Here is a 16,823-nt window from a genome sequence, read left to right as displayed (position 1 = left end):
GGGTATCGAACTCGCGACCTTCGCGTCATGAACTGGACGTTGACTTTCCTTCGATTAATTTGTACTTTTATGAGTATCATCTGTCTTGGTTAATTTAAAACATCACTAAGGAAGGAGAACTGCGATTTACTTGTAAATTTATCAAAAAATAAAAGTCATATAGTCAAAAAGCAATCGGTTCAATACATTGAAGATATGGTGAACGTGGACACGTGAAGCGTTTCTTAAAACCATCTTAGCGTACCATCCTTTAAGGTCTCAAATTTCTCTTCCTGTTTCGTGATTATTTCTTAATTGATAGTGGTTTTCTACGCCTGGCGCTGTCACCTTTTTGGGTTTTTCCTTCACCATACGAACGAAAGTTACATGTAACAGTCGTTACGAAAACACGCCCTTAGATTGTGGGTTGTAGACTAAAGCCTACACGTTCGTAAAAGCCCTTTATCATCAGAATTTACGAGACGTGCGTTGGGAATTATTTGTTTAAGGTTCCTAAACCCTATTTTTTTTTGTTTAATATTGAAAAGAGATTAAACACATCGGCTCATTTACCCTGGATTTATTCCTAGGGGTCGAGTGTTCTTGCAACCGCTTCTTTTGGACTAATGGATCCCAGTCGTTCAGTTAAGAGTTACGGAGGTAAGGTCTCAAAGAATTAATACGGCTGAAATATGAATTTCATTTATTTAGGATTTAAAAAGAACCTTATCGTTTCGCGATAAGAAATCCAATTACTTTTATCTTTTAATGACAGTGACACTGGGATTGAATAATGGAAGAGATTTAAATTTTAAACGTCTTCAAATCCCTTTAAAGGTTGGCAGTGAAGTCAGTCACTTAATGCTTATCCTTCCTCAGCCACTGGGCCCATGTTGGACCCTGAATCAATTCGCATTACCATCAGCCGTCGCTTAGAAGTGCCCATAAGTTGGCTCTGAATTATGGCCTTGGATGCCACGGCCTCCTGCATGAAAGAGTGCAGGTCGCTTTTCTCGGCATGCCGTGCTCAACGACATCATACACCGCTCTCTGGCGTCCGTCAATGATCCAACTATTTTAAAGCCAACAGGCATTACTAGAGACGAGGAACGGATAGATGTCTTTTATGGAGGATGGGACGGGCTGGGATGCTACTTGTGGATACGTGAGTCCCGTCTCACATCAGGATCCTATACGACCTTTGGGATAAAAGTCGCACACTCAAGCCAAAGTCCGATGGGTTATGTAAGAACCTACTGAATGTATTTTGATGACGCTTAAACATGACTTGAGAAATTTCTGAACTAAACTTCTTAATCTTGTTTTTTAAAATCACATCGACAAACAAAAATCTGGTGCCATAGGCAGCCTTACCGTTACTAAGCGATCTCTTCAAGGGGAAAAATAAAAGAATAACAGTTGTAAAACTATTTGAAGGTACTTAGTAGTACCCTCGTATTGATTAACATATTATAAAAGTTAGTCTCGCGACCGTTTGGCTGGTATGCAGTCGATAAACTGATTTATGAACCGTTTTCACTAATGAGTTGTTCCTGAGAAAGGTTTAGGGTGAAAATACTTGTCAAAATACTCGAAATCTATACGCAGTTACTTGTAAATTAATATATAATAATTCGGTTATTATATATAAAAGCTATCGCAATATGCTTATATAGAATTATTATGAATATCCTAGCGCTAAATCACCTGCATCATGAGCACACCATTCACACACCCACGTACATACTAGATATACTCTCACACCAACACAACATAGCTGAAAGAGGTATCACTTAGTTGAATGTATTTAATATTTTCTATTGATTTTTTCCTTTCGTAAATATTTGAACCTGTTTGTAAATATTAAGTATTCCACCTTTGGCTATACATATCTTTAGTATTTAATTGTTTTTATATAACAATACAATGTATGTACGCTGTTACGAAATAAATAGGTCACAACCAAGATACACGCGGCATACAAACAAGTCATTAGAAGGCGTTTGGCATAGGGCTTTTGAACACTATTTACACAGATGACACTTACAAACAGAAGACAAGCACCGCGTGCGACTCTGACTAAAGAGCCGACCAATCGTTGGTCCACCTTACTTGTTGACTGTCCGACTTTCGAAAGTGCGAACTGGAACTCGAGACTGTCATGAGGGTTTCCCAGGATATGCTGACATGTACATTAGGTAACACATCCCACCTAAACAGAGCCGATTGGTATGCACTTTCTAATTTATTTCTCCACTCTGGCGTTATATGTAATGCATGCCTACCAATTATTATTTCGTTTGAAACTGAATTTAGGACTTTCCATAGTAGGTAGTTAATATTAAGTTAATTAAATAAAAAAAATTGGATTCATCTTTTTTTTTAAAAGATTTTATCTAAAAAAAAGTCGACAAGTATCGAATAGAATCTTAAATGGAGCAACATAAATTAATAATTACTATAAAACTATAATAGAAAGTGGTCCCTTTGACCATTTTATGATAATTAATGTAAATAATTTTATCGATAAGTCGCTCAGCGCAATGTGACCTCACTAGTCCACAATCATCGCGCTTTGCTACTATCACATCAGTGTTTACAAAATCTCCGTGGCGTGTGTTGTTGTTTATAATTTCTTTAAATCACAATGGAATTGTGTTTTGATGGTGAGTTATCTATGAATGTCAACTGTCATTGCCCTTACGAGTGTTTTGAATGTCGAGTTTTAATTATGTATTTCTTGTTTTTGTCTCGTTGACATAACGATCCATTTTTTAATAGCGTTGTTTATTTGAAATCAAATTTTAATTTAAAATATGGTTTTGTGATATGCGTTCAGAAAATGTATGTGTTGTTATACACACTTTAAATTAATGTCCTAAAATCTTATTCATTTTTAATTTCGTATTTAAGGTTCACGAGTTGTTAGACAAAATTTGTATATTTTTCTTTTGTTAATTGCGCGCATAAATATCTACGATGTTACTTTTATATAAAATGAATCATTGTAGTTTGATAATTACTTTACGATATTTTAATTATTAATTATAGTAAATCAATATTTTATTTGGTAGGTTTTATTATTATGTGTAGCTTTTGTTTATTAGTAAAAAAGCCTTCTGTCGATCAGCCCAAGTTTTAGTATATAATCTGTATCCGTGTGGCAGCTCAGTGTCCTTTGTCCTTCGTAAACACTATGGAAAAAAATGTGTGTGTGTGTGTCAGCTACGACGCACGATTGGAGTTTACTCCTTACGAACGATAATTATGATATATATCGAATAGAAAAAAAGGGTAAATGAACGCATCTGCTAAAATGATAAGAGAAACAAACATATATCTGTAATTATTCGGATTATTTATATTACTTCAATTAAGCGTATTACATAAAGTATGTTACAAAACAATATAAATAATAATAATAATAATAATAACAATAATAATTGTGTTTAGAGAGAGAATGAGATGGAATCATTCTGTTACACGTTCAATCCTACAGATATATATGTTTGTCTCTTTCTACGTAACGCCTCAACTTTTCGTGTTACACTTGATTTTACTCCTCATAAAATTTCCGTACCGGGCCTTATAACTCAAATCGTTTCTTAAGGAGTAAACTCCAATAAACTATATATAAACTGCGTTCAATTACCGACAAAACTATGTTCTGATGTTGGTATTAATTATAAATAAAACAGATTAACAGACAATATACATTTATTGGCTTAGATGTGTTCTGCGGTCTCACCTGCATTGATCTATAACACTATATATTATAGTATGAAAAAGAAAAAAATAATAATATTTGTAACGAATATTCTTCAAAACTACTCGATATCGAAAATTCTTTCACAATTAAAATGCTACATTATCCCTTAGTAATTCCTATAGACCGCTATTTAATTATAAAAAAAACGTGAATTTTTTAGGTCTGGGCTTCAGATTTCTGTATATCTCAGTTAATAGTACATCAGCCTTTTGTGTATGACGCCGTTTTACGGTCTAAGGCGTGCCGGTTACCTCACGATTATTACCTTTACCATAACGTGTTAAAACTTAAGTGCACACTTAGAAAATTCCATTTATAGTTGTGATCCGAAAGCACGATTTCAGGGTAGTGAGACCCTCGTTCAAGCCACTACTGTCTTTCAATTACCGCCGCTATTATAACCTTCATCACTATTACACCATCCAACAGTATCCGTAGCCTGAGATCGATCTCAATACAACAGATCTCTTCAACAAATCAAAGGGAAATAATTTTTCCCATTTTTGCAACAATAACTCTGAATGAAACGAAGCAGTTGCTTTAAACGTCAATTTTCAGCACGAATACCCAGATACAATATAATGTACAAAACACTCAAACAAGCATTGCTACGTAATTCTTATAATAGAAGATTCGTACAGACGTCTAATTTTTGCGCGGCAAATTAATCTATGTAAATGCGCGCGTGTCTGCAGGAAGAGAGAAGGGAAGCGCGGAGGAACGCGGTAAAATCGAGTTGATTTAAATGAACGCAAGATACGCGGCGGTGGCGGCGGTATATTAATTAATCGAAAATGAATGGACATCGTAGTAATATAACACAAAGTCTTTTTGACAAAATCGAAGTTTATAAACAATAATTTAAGGAGCTCTTGGTGTGTAAGATGTTTATCTATTTTTATTGCAGATACAACTGCGTCACAGAAGTTGAGTTTCGATGAGATGTACACGGATTTCGATAGTTGGTTGTCAAAATTTGATAGATGCTTAAAAAAAAGGTGATTTATATTTGCTTTACCTATAATTTCGCTCGTTAAACGTCACTCACACGTTGAAAAGAAAGTTTAATTGCAAAAGATTAAATCGCGTGATAAACTTTTAAATTTAATTATATTTATAAGACGTTTTAGTCAAAGTTACTGTTTGTTTCTTGTGTTTATATACATACTACTATTCTTCCTCGGCTGTCGGGCGTAGTTATAATGGAAACCCATCATACAAAAGTTTTATAAATTTTAAGGCTAAAAGTAACTCAGAAAAGGAACAGATTACAAACAAAAACAATTATTATGATCTTGAAACTGGCATAAATTTAAAACTATTGCCATAATATAACAAAAATAAATACCATGGATACTAAAAAATTGATTTTATTTATAGTAAATAACGTACTAAATATATTGTTTCTTGCAGGTCAACTTACTTTAAAGAAGTAAAAAATGACAAAATGAAAATAGGCTTATACATCGAAGAAAATATTAATCATTGTATCCCAAATTTACTTAAAAAATGCCAAAACCGCGCGAAATCTAATCATGAAAATAATACTTATATGTTAACAGATGGCGCTATAACAGAAATTGATTTAAGACTTCTAGATCGATTGTTATTGAGATATTATTTACGAAATATACGGTCTAAACTCTATTTTTATTGTTTTATTTTTAATATTTATTTAAATTAAATTTTCACTAAAATTCAATTCTAATCACTAGTATCTAGAACCCGCGTGAGCAAGAATGACATTTGAATTTTGACAGTAATGAAATAAACAACGCGGGAAGCCGTGGCAGGGATTTTGATCTTTGATCATTGGTTGATGGATTTTGAGCTCAACTTTTTGAACCACAAAAACAAATAATGTAATGCTGTACAATTAATAACATTACCTACTCTATTACTATCTGAATCTGACCTTGATCGTATGGAAATTACGGACAAATTTAATGTACTTAAGCAGTTGTAGTTTGATCTTTGACTTAAAAACTAATTGTGTCTGTTGAATTATTACATATATAATTTTATTTATTACTCACTGCTCTAAGAATCATAACGAACATTTTCCTCATGATATAAAAACAACTACTATGATATCCTGGTGACCAAAATGTTTAATATAACTATATAAAGTTGGTATATAATTACGGGTCGTAATATGGAATTGAAAGAGTGGAAATTAAAAGTCCCATGGGGAAATATTGCATGTAAGTAACATAACTAAGTACCCATAGTAGTGTAGTATTATCTTTTAAATGTCATCCTGTACAATGCATGTAATGCATACCGATAATTTTATGCTTTTACCAAGTACTAAGTTATATAATTAATTATCTTTTATGTAAAATATGTTTACTCTCAACCTATAATAATATTGTGTTCCCCTTTATAAATTGGTGCTATCATACAGTATTATGTGGTAGCCAGCAGGTTAAAATAGCTGTGAAATAATAACTATTTCAGGTAAAGAATTTCTGCTACATCCATTTGTCAACTTTAATAATGAATAAAAATATGTAGGGAAAATACATGGGAACATTAGAGGGTTCTTAGAGGTATTATTTAAAAGTCCTCTCTTATTCAATACCTTTATTCTGCTATGACAAAATATAAGATGTGTCTGTTAAAGAGAAATTCCGTAAATAAACCTAAAAATATAGGTCCAGGAATATACTACCACCACTATAAATTTACAAAAATATATATCTGATGTGATTATAAGTTACATAATATAACAACAGTTACATTTATCTAAAATTTTAATTTTCAGTGCTATCATATGGCAATACCAGTGGAGAACCAGTATTATTAGTTCATGGTCGCCTAGACAGTGCCGCCACATTTTTACCTCTACTAAAGTTGATGCCTGCAAAGTATTATTGTGTCCTGGTTGATTTGCCGGGTAATGGCAAGTCAGATCCTTTCCCAAAAGGTGTGGTAATGAAATTTATTGTGTTAACAATGAAAGCTTATCTGCTGTCTATTTTTGTATATTTGTATTTAATAAACTCAAAAAACTACTGGCCCTGTTTCAAAAAGTCCTTTGCAATTAGAATGATATTCAGCAGTAACATGCTATATTTATTTCCAAATATTTTAAAAACAATGAAATGGGGGAGGCTAGTTTTTGCTACACTAAGTTGTTGTAATAAAATGCTCAGGCTGAGACATTATGATAATAAAAAAAAATAAGTTTAATAGACAAGGTGATGACCCATCTGTGTCCGACACATTAGGTTTGGATATATTGTGTCACAAGACAATTATATCGTGGAAATAAAAATTAATTAGTTCTTTGTCCAGGTGCAAATTAAAAAAAGGCCACAGGGGGGCAATTCTTATTGTTAAGGGGAGCTATTCAAAAATTTATTAAATTTATTTCAAATTTGCATTTCACTTTGTCATTATAAGTTTTGAAAATAAACTTAATGCTTCATTAACAACTCCCTAATAATTTCTTCCTACAACCCCTGTCATTTAAGTTTTTTAAGTGATCAATTCAATTATATATGTTGAATTTGTGCATAAGAATTTTAGAAAGGTTAACATGAGGCATGGCACAAAAATGGAATCTCTTTTGCTATAAAATGTCTTAATATTTTATTTGTAGGTATGGCCCTTACCCGTTTCATTGGTGTACCCATCATTGATTTAGTGGTCCAACATTTGGGATGGGAACAGTTCATTTATATTGGACATTCTCTTGGTTCTGAACAGGGTAAGATATATATTTTATTGGTTAGATATATAATTATTAAAACAATTAGTTAATTAGGGCAGTAAAATTGCAATGGAAATCAATCTGAAATAAATCTCTTCAAAATCTAATGAAAGAAAGATTTTTTTAAATTAATTGATTAATTACATTATTGTGTAGACTAAAACTAGACAAAATCTAGTGTGCTATTTGAATATATAGCGATAACCTAAATAGTCAATTTAACGCCCCCAGGGTATAGTCAGACGCAGGCACTCTAAACATTTACATTCAGTTATAGCATTGTTTTATAGAATTTAATTATTTTGCACATATTCAATTGTATGCAATTGAAAATAAAATCTACAATTATAGCCCCCCAGAAACCGTATATAGATATTCTTTATATAAAGTAATGAAAATATTTATTAAATTCTAGGTAAATCCAATGATATTTGGATTTAAAAATATAATAAACAATTGTGGAAAACATTTCCCTATATACAAGCGAAATCTTTCATTATTACTTTTACAGCCATATAAAATGTATGTTAATATTTTCAGGAATGTTCTACGCTTCAATTTACCCAAAACGAGTGAAGAAAGCTATCTATTTAGACCCGGGACCGTCGCTCGAATACTGCAATGTGCAAGATTATAAACGATTTTTCAAATCATATCAAAACTTTTATGATAATTACCATAAATACGATAGTGAGAGGGCATACACCAAAGAGCAGGCCATGAGGTCCGTTCTGAATGCGAGGGCTATTAATGAGGAGGAAGCGGAGATAGTACTGTCAAGGTGTCTGGTGGAAATGGGGCCCAATTTGTACAGGTGAGACAAATGTCCATAGAATCTCCTCCAAAATCCTTCAATGTATAGTATACAAATTTTCAAATACAACTATTTTAACCGATTTAAAAAATGAATGAATGTCTACATTTGACAGTTCACAAATGTCAGTGATGTCAACTCCTATAGAAAGTTTACCCTAAGACCATCTTTTTTTATATAATGGCAATAGTTTTGACTTTATGTTAGTTTCAAGTAAAAGGTTGGGAAACTACACGCGAGAAAAAATAAACAAAGGGATAAGCGATTTAAAAACAAAATATGTACATAAACATATGAAATCTTAATATTATTATTGATTATGAAAGAAGATAATACATTATAATACAATAAAAGATAAAGCAAAAGGCAGGAGATTTTAGTCGGAACAAGAAAAGAAGACCATGTTCAAATACCACTAAAGTTTTTGGACACCTTTTACGAGAGCAATTTTAATACACTTTTAAATATTAACTATAAGAAATTAATATTTATTACAGATTATCTTGGGATAGGCGTTACAAAATTACACCCGGATTTAATTCACTACGAGAACAATTTTATATAGATTTATTTTCCCAACATCGGACGCCGTCATTATTTATTTGTGCTAGCCTCATGACAGATTTCTACTACCAGCAGTCAAACCTATCTGTCAAGCTTATGTCCCATATGTCAGAAGCGAATAAAAATGTCAATGTCATTTGGGTCGAAGGTGGCCATGATGTCCATTTGACGAATCCAGAGAGATTTATAGAGGAATTGTTGATGTTTTTAGATAATGATATTCTTATTTCGAAATTATAGATTTTTATACAAATATATTGTTATAAAAGATGTAAAAAATTACGAACAGAGTTTGTTTATTATTAATATATTATAAGTTGTCTGACTCCCTTAAACGATTTTTGGTCAATTGATTTATTTTATTTTTGCTCTCTAACATCACACATGTTATCAGGAGGACAATCACTTATAAATATGTTATAGAAAGGATTTACTTAAAAAGATCAAAAATAAAATACCAATTTCGCGGCAATTGATATAAGCGCCATCTCGCTTATATCAATTATAATTCAAATTGCTGCAGAGCACACGGGACGGTAAAGTGGTGGTGGTATGTGTGATAAAGTTTATACGTAGTATTTAACCTTTTTTTTAATACCCTTAAAATCATAATAGCATTTAACTGGGTTTGGTTTCGATTTGGGAGCGTTCTAGTATTACGTCACGCAAGTTTTGGAGATTCTTGATCCTCCCCCATGAAACGCGCCGTAACGTTGCTGTATCTAATAGTAAAACGTTTCGTGACCACCCCCCAGTGACTCTTTATACCTAAAACCTACCATTATGTGGTGTAAAGTACTGGAAAGTGGAAAATAGTATTATCAATAACGCGTAATTCAATCCCCGCCCCGCATCGTAACGTTTTACAAGAGGACCCCCCCCCCAAATTCGTTACGTAATACTTAAACGCTCCCTTTATAACCTGGATATTTCAATATATTGGAAGGTTTGACGATTGTCCGGGGACGGGCTGTAAATTAGGTTCTCAGAATCGGAAAAGTATATTATGGAACTGAAAACTTCATCTTCAATAATGTACTATATGTTACATATTTAATAAAGATTTTTTAATGCTGATGTTTAATCTTTTCTTTTTCTGTCACATGGTCACCTAAGCATTAGCTAGCCTGTTTATTTTTTCTTTCAGGCCGCTAGTTAAACAGCGTTGAGTAGTAAAGAGGCTAAAAATTTATCGATATTGAGGGCTACTCGATTGTGAGGAAGCTGCATGGATCTGGTCTGGCGCCCTCAGTATGAATGGTAGTAGTGTCTAGGCTAGAAATTAGAATTGGTAATTGCTGGCTTTCAGTTACAGCAGATCCTCCTCCACTCTGTCGAACTAACGGTACCTGGGCCAAAAGCTTCCTTCACCGCCCATGCGCTCAAGGTGCTCCAGCCAACGTAGTAGATGGACCTTGTATTCGCCTCCAATGCTGGGCTGGGTTACCAAAAACCTAACTAATTACAACTTAGCTTTTGATTGTAATAAAAATTTAGCTATATCATCCGCCATTAACTCAGGGCTACTCATGTGCACGTCGTGATACCCGGACACTATTTTGTACCCGTAATTATCGTGCGGCCACGCTTTTGTGTCGAAAGCGAAAGGTACTTTGGAATATACTCCCGCATCTATGACAAATTTGGCGAAAATTGCGAGGATGGGAATTTTCGCTGATGTCAAGAATAATTTTAAGTTGTCAGGTGAGAACGGCATTGTGGTGGTGTTCTTCATACGTTGGTCGTAGGTGAACCTGGAAACATTTTGTACTGCAATAACTGTGAGCAGTTGGCCTAGTTCAATGTGCGACTATCATCCCTGAGGTCATAGGATCCCCTCGAACGGTGAAGGGCAACATCGTGAGCAAATCTACATGACCCTACAAGTCGACGGCGTGTATCAGGCACATGATGCTGATCACCTACTTGCATATTAGATTGACGGTGAAAGACAATATCGATAAAACCTAAATATCAACGTGTGAGGCACAGAAGACTCGCTCACGAAGACACCTCAACACCTCACCACATCCTTTCTCCACACATGATTTAATGCATTCGAACGTCTAGGCAGAAACTCCACCTGTATCACCTCGACGTCTGTCGTTCCACAACTGAGCGTTTTTAAGGCAGTTCCACCACCAGCATTATTTTGAACCAGCTGGAGTATTTCCGGATTAATCTAACTTAAGGTCCTTCAAGAATGGAGCGTACAAATTATTCTTAAAAGCCGTTGAGAGCCTTCCGGCAGTGTGAGTTTATGAGCGGCGGTGTCTTAACATCAGATGAGCCTCCTGCCTGTTTGCTCCCTAGATCGAACCCAGGACCGTCACGTGCAATGCTTACCTATACAAGCCATCTCCGGCTGGTTCGATATATCTGTCTAAAACATGCTCTAGGGTTTCCTCGTTAATTTTATGGGCTGCCATCAGTCTCCTTTTTATCTGAAAACATTTACCGATATTATTCAAGAACAATGATTTATGCAGAAGTGTTAAACTTCTCTCGGCGGTTCTTCTCTAGAGGAAGTGTCATGTTCCTTCTACATAAAGGTCTAACCGCTGACTGGCCCAAAGGTCTGTAGGCTGTAATGAAAATGATTCGTTTGCGCGTTTCAAATGAAGTCATCACAAATTGTAGGTATCATCATCATCAATGGTTATACAGCCTTATGGGCCTTAGTCTCCTCCAGTACACTTCGCCATCAATATCTATCCAGTGCTTTCCGCTTCCTTGCGAACCCCTATGATTTCGAGGTTCTTCACAACTCCATCCCACCAACACAGCCTCGGTCTACCGGGTTTTCTCTTTCCTTGGGTTGTGAGTTCAGTAAGGACCTTAGAGTTCTGGCTATTCGGTTCATGTCGCCGTCAGATCCAGAGCAGGTTGCACTTTATGAATTGGACGATGTTCGTGAATTGGAGATTGTACATGTGGCTATAGAAATAATTTAATTACTCATTTGTTACATAATGTTTATCTAACTTACAACATCCAAGCTATATCGGGGTGCTGTATACCGTCCACTGGTATGCTTTACGTACTGATCGTCATCATAATTGCTGCGATAGTATTCCTTGTACCAAGACTCGAAGGTCTCCGGGGTCACCGTGTGGTACAGAGGTATGGGGTCTAGTTGGACGAAACGTGTTACACGGTTCGGATACGCCATGGTGAAATATGTTCCTAAAAAATGTATTAAAGTTTTTTGGAGGCACTTTCATATCAGCTGCCTTTCGAAGTATTTCTGAATCAATTTCATTCACGGTGCTTCTAATACATTTCTATGCGTATGACAGCACTGGGGATACTCTTTTCGTGGGACGTGAATTTAGAACCAGCTGCCCACTGAAGTATTTCCGAACCAATTCGACTTAGGATCCTTCAAGAAAAGAGCGAACCAACTTAGAAGGCCGGCAATGCACTTGCGAGCTTTCTGGCTATGTGAGTGTCCATGGGCGGTGGCATCACTTTTCATCAAATTAACCTCTTGCCCGTTTGCCCGGTTTTATTGAAAAAAACCTACAAAGTACTTGCCAGGAGGAAACATGACTGACGTTCGAATATCATTAATACCGTCACAGGCAACATCGAATACAACTGTTATAGTTGTGAAAAAGTATTGTATTAATAAAAAAAGGGATGTGGCTGTGTCATGGACACTGCCGTGTGTTGTTCGTAAATATGTTTCTACATGATCGATAGGTTTTGATGTGAACGATCAACGAACCTTCTCCAAGTCAAAAGTCATACTAAATTGCAAATCTCAGCAGCAAAATAACCTTAAAATAGCGGCCAGGTCTTCTTTTTCACATGACTGTTTGTGTCGAAGTAAAACTCACCAATAACAGTCCCCAAAGAGTGACCGATAAACATTATCTTCTCCCATTTAAAGTGTTCCACCACCTTCGCAATTGACGGCAGTAAATCCAATACTGTGTATCGGATGCCTGGTGGTAGGTGGTCCGACAGACCGCTGCCAGGCAGGTCGATAGCTACGTAGAAGAAGCAGTCAGGCATATGTTTAATTAGCGGCCGGAAGCTGGAGCAGGGAACCATTCTTCCAGGGCATAGAAGAACGGGTGGATTTGACGAATTACCCCAAGTTATGGCTGTAAAACGGTAAAAACATTACTTTGTGTAAAAGCGCCGGAGTGACTCACCGCACGAGACGCGAGTACAACAAGATGAACATATTGTATCACTTCACGCCGGTTTTCTGTGAGACAGCGGTACAGAACAGTGAACAAGTGAGGCAGTTGTGCCTGCCCATTCGGCTGAAGGCCAAAAGCAACAGCATGGAACTACCACTAGGATGGGGGTGGACTGATTGCACTGTTGAAATAACCTTTGGCAAAGACACTAACAATTTTATTATTAAACTAATGTTATACTAGATGAATACTTTTTAAGCAAAGCACAGATGGGATGTTGTTTAAGATTGTTAGTGAACGTACAGTTTTGGATCGTTAGTGACAATTTTGTTTTTAAGAAAGTGGTTAAAGATGAAAAAGGTAGTTATAGAAAAAATATGTGCGTGTAGAAGTGTTACGTGTGTAAGAAGTGAAACTTCTTTAGGGCCTTATTTTTCGAAAAATGATCTACTATATGAAACTTTACAGAAATTGGTTAAATAGTTAAATTAGATAAAGTTTAACATAAGGCTTTTATTATCATAGACATGAATACAAATAATACAATTATTTCATTTTACCTTATTACTACTAAGGTTATTACAGAAATTCATTAATTGTGATAATAACAAACATATTGTAATAATTATTACAATCATTGTTATAGTTATTATATATGTTTGTTATTAATGGCTTCAAATCTCTTCGGATCAACCGTGGTAGGGACAAGAAAAAGATGGCACGTAACGGAAAAATGTGACGGTATTTTTTTATCCAACGCCGATAAAGAAGTTTCTTCTTCCACTTCAATAATAACGCTTGTGCTGTGGGGTTCAAGTGTACAGGCGCCAATTAAAGATTTAAGTTGGTGCCTGGTAGATGGAACTGGTGACCCCAGAGCTGGTGCTTTCTCCGTTCAACGATCATTGATAAAAGGTATACTGCCACTGCATACAAAGACCAAAGTTTTTAAAAATGTTTTAATTTTCTATTTATACTTATTTTAGTATTGTCTTTTGTTAACATGGCTTTTACACATTTAAAGAAATCACTATTTTACGGGATTGAAGCTATGTTTTATTTATATTAATTTAAAATTATGTAAAATAATTATACGTAGCTTCAATCCGGTAGAAAGTATTTTCTTTAAATATACTATATAATATATATTTTTGTGTTGTCTAGGTATATATCATGAACATCTTCAGAAATGAGAATTGTCTATCTGAGAATCTGTATTTAAATTTCTTAATAGGTCTTTTTATATAAAGTATAATAGCGTATTGATTATCGAGTAGCAAGATGTTTTATTTTAATGAATCATTCAATAAATTGTATAAAAATCTACTCACCTGCTATTTTGCCCCATTGAGCTTTAACCGTAATGTTTTTTTCTGTATTCGCTAGAGTACTCATTGCTCTGTAAAATAAAATACGTAGTTGATAAAAAAACTTGGATTACCCAAAGTTATTTTATAAACGGTACAACTGTGGCTTCCCAACGAACAGACATCCACGTCATTGAGGTCGTTCCGTGAAGCCTGCGAAGTGCACTTCTAAGCTTGTGGAAGGAGCTAGGCGGACCCAATGAGAGTCTAAGAGCGTACATTGAATAGTTCAGTAGTAATCCTACAAAGTTGTCATAATAGATGGCTTCCTTCTTAAAATCTTCTTTAAATTTTTATAGGCAAGAAGGTGCCAGCACACTCAGTCGATATTAGGTCTACTTTTTCTTTGTACGACCGAGTGTTAAACAGCCCTTATTCGAACGCCGACCGCCTCTTACAAATATAAGAAAAACAAAATATAGTAATTCATATTCTGCAATGTCTGGGCGTAGACTTTTTTCATTTCCCACGTCGACTTCGACGGCGTGTACAAAAAGCATGCTTCAGACCAAGTGGTCTAAAGCATGCCGATTTTCTCAAGATCTTTTTCTTTACTGCAAAAAGCGAGTATAAATGCACATTTAGAAGGAAAATTCATTGGTGCAAAGCCGTGATACGAACGCACGTCAGTACGCACCAACTAACCAACCAATGCTGATACCAGAATATTGTAATGGCTTGTTTATTTATTTTTTAGCAACGTAAACTTAAATCAGTATCATTTTCAAACAAGAAATAATCGTAAGTAAATAGGAAAATATTAGTAGTAAATACAATTAAAGACTTACGATTTTAAATGACACATCAAATTCCTCATATTAACACATTTTAGAATTTCAACACAAACCTGCTTCAATAATCACGCTTTTATGTTTCTAACAATTATGACGTTACGTTTAGATAAAATGAGATTACGTTATCAGCGTTAAAGTCCAACTGTCCGTAATAAAATCATAACTCAAAATGTGTCCACAAATTTCTCGAAAACCCAATAACTATTCAGTACTCTTACCGCGCCTGTTAAAGATTTACGTTAATGACAGATTTTTGAAGATGACGTAATTTTTATAATCTAGTGTTTTTTTCTCTTGATTTTATGTGGTTTATAATGTTGTAAAGTTAAATAAATGTACTTTCTACTATTTAGCTGTTAGATAATGGTGGCAAATGAAATGCATGTTCATTAAGCGGTGGTTTATTTCCAACTGACCATAGGATAGGGGCTTAGGCCTTAGAGCTATCAGCTACGTTATTTTGTCTGCCTAACTCTTTGTAAATAATGACGCAACAATGTATTGCAGAGGTTTTTTCTCATTCACTCACATTACAATAAATTATGAGATTTAAAAAATAACTAGACCTAATTATAACGAGTCGTTCGGAAAGTTATTCATAATTTAATGGAAACAAGTTGTTTTATATGTGAAAAAACTTAGACTTTATTAAGCTTAAAAAACAATACATCGGCAAGTAATGTTCACAGAGAATGGCAAAGACAAACGAGATTTGACATAAAAGACAACTCAACCTATGGAACAAAAGGCGCGAAAATTTGATATTACAACAATTATTATTTAGATTCTTGTTCTCTTGTTAATTACGTTCCTTTTATCTTCTTTTATAGTCAGTAATAATATTAAGATGTAATATGTTTATGTACATATTTTGTTTTTAATTAGCTTATCTCTATGTTGTTTTTTTCTCGCATGTAGTTTCCCAACCTTTTATTTGAAACTTTGAACTGGCATAAAGTTAAAACTATTGCCATTATATATATTTTTTTATCAAATCTGCATCGCACCAATAAGACGGGTATGATGTGATATTCAACCCAGGCACTGGCGGATGAGCTAAATCTACTAATTGTATCTTGTGTAGTTCCAACACATGTGAAACCCTTGAAATCCATACAAATTTATGGGCCTCCTCAATTAGTAACATTACGTTATTATTATTAAATAATAATATAATATTGTTAAAGACCTATCCCTGCGCCTGTTCAAATAATTTATTTACACTACGCCTGTATTATTTATATCAGCAATATTTAAAAAAAAATCGGCGTTAGTAAGTTACGCCAAGTAAAAAGTGATTTTTCAAGCCACTATTGTGGGGAACAGCGTAGGTATGTATTAGTAAGTAATCATTGAAATTGATTAGCGCTGACATTTATATTTATCTGTGGACTTAAACTTCTAACTTGCGGTTAACTTGACGTGCCCCTGTCGTGACGTCAATTATACGCATCAGAAAAGACCCGTCTCCCAAACATTTATTATGACTGTATCATCAACATAATCTCAACGTAACCTGTACTTAGGTCATTAACGTTTGTGTGACCAGTTGATAAATTTCCGTCAGATTGTAACTTATTAAAAAAATACCCTACTATTTGACATTTATACACTTCCGAAGATAGCAAGAGCTATTTTCCCACCTTAAGTTTCATCAATATCAA

The 16,823-nt window shown here is 34.6% G+C and overlaps 2 protein-coding genes and 1 long non-coding RNA gene across 5 annotated transcripts; 2 read left to right on the top strand and 1 right to left on the bottom strand.

Moving 5' to 3' along the window:
• Positions 1-2,536: 2,536 nt before the first annotated feature.
• LOC123718211 lies at positions 2,537-5,395 on the top strand. The gene is made up of 3 exons (XR_006754936.1): positions 2,537-2,645; positions 4,656-4,746; positions 5,162-5,395. It is a non-coding gene; the product is annotated as an uncharacterized LOC123718211 (long non-coding RNA).
• Positions 5,396-5,531: 136 nt separating this feature from the next.
• On the top strand, positions 5,532-9,605 carry LOC123718142 (serine hydrolase-like protein). Of its 2 annotated transcripts, none has more exons than XM_045674554.1 (5): positions 5,532-5,952; positions 6,516-6,677; positions 7,356-7,463; positions 8,007-8,280; positions 8,778-9,604. In XM_045674554.1, exons 1-5 carry the CDS (start codon positions 5,904-5,906, stop codon positions 9,082-9,084), a joined length of 900 nt encoding a protein of 299 aa, XP_045530510.1. In that variant the 5' UTR covers positions 5,532-5,903; the 3' UTR covers positions 9,085-9,604. The 2 variants fall into 2 exon arrangements, with proteins under 2 accessions (XP_045530510.1, XP_045530511.1); XM_045674555.1 differs by lacking the exon at positions 5,532-5,952 and adding an exon at positions 6,138-6,208 and having other exon boundaries at positions 8,778-9,605.
• Positions 9,606-9,724: 119 nt separating this feature from the next.
• On the bottom strand, positions 9,725-15,833 carry LOC123718167 (serine hydrolase-like protein). Of its 2 annotated transcripts, none has more exons than XM_045674591.1 (6): positions 15,213-15,833; positions 14,330-14,397; positions 12,687-12,956; positions 11,834-12,030; positions 11,191-11,288; positions 9,725-10,598 (listed from the first exon to the last, which is right to left on the bottom strand). In XM_045674591.1, the coding sequence occupies exons 2-6, from the start codon at positions 14,391-14,393 to the stop codon at positions 10,307-10,309; spliced, it is 921 nt and encodes a 306-aa protein (XP_045530547.1). In that variant the 5' UTR covers positions 14,394-14,397; positions 15,213-15,833; the 3' UTR covers positions 9,725-10,306. The 2 variants fall into 2 exon arrangements, with proteins under 2 accessions (XP_045530547.1, XP_045530546.1); XM_045674590.1 differs by having other exon boundaries at positions 15,154-15,832.
• Positions 15,834-16,823: the final 990 nt, after the last annotated feature.

The sequence above is a fragment of the Pieris brassicae genome, chromosome 14 (genome assembly GCF_905147105.1).
Source record: "Pieris brassicae chromosome 14, ilPieBrab1.1, whole genome shotgun sequence".
Lineage (NCBI taxonomy): Eukaryota > Metazoa > Arthropoda > Insecta > Lepidoptera > Pieridae > Pieris > Pieris brassicae.
The sequence above is the reverse complement of the archived record's forward strand: the minus strand, read 5'-3'. Positions and strand labels throughout refer to the sequence as shown.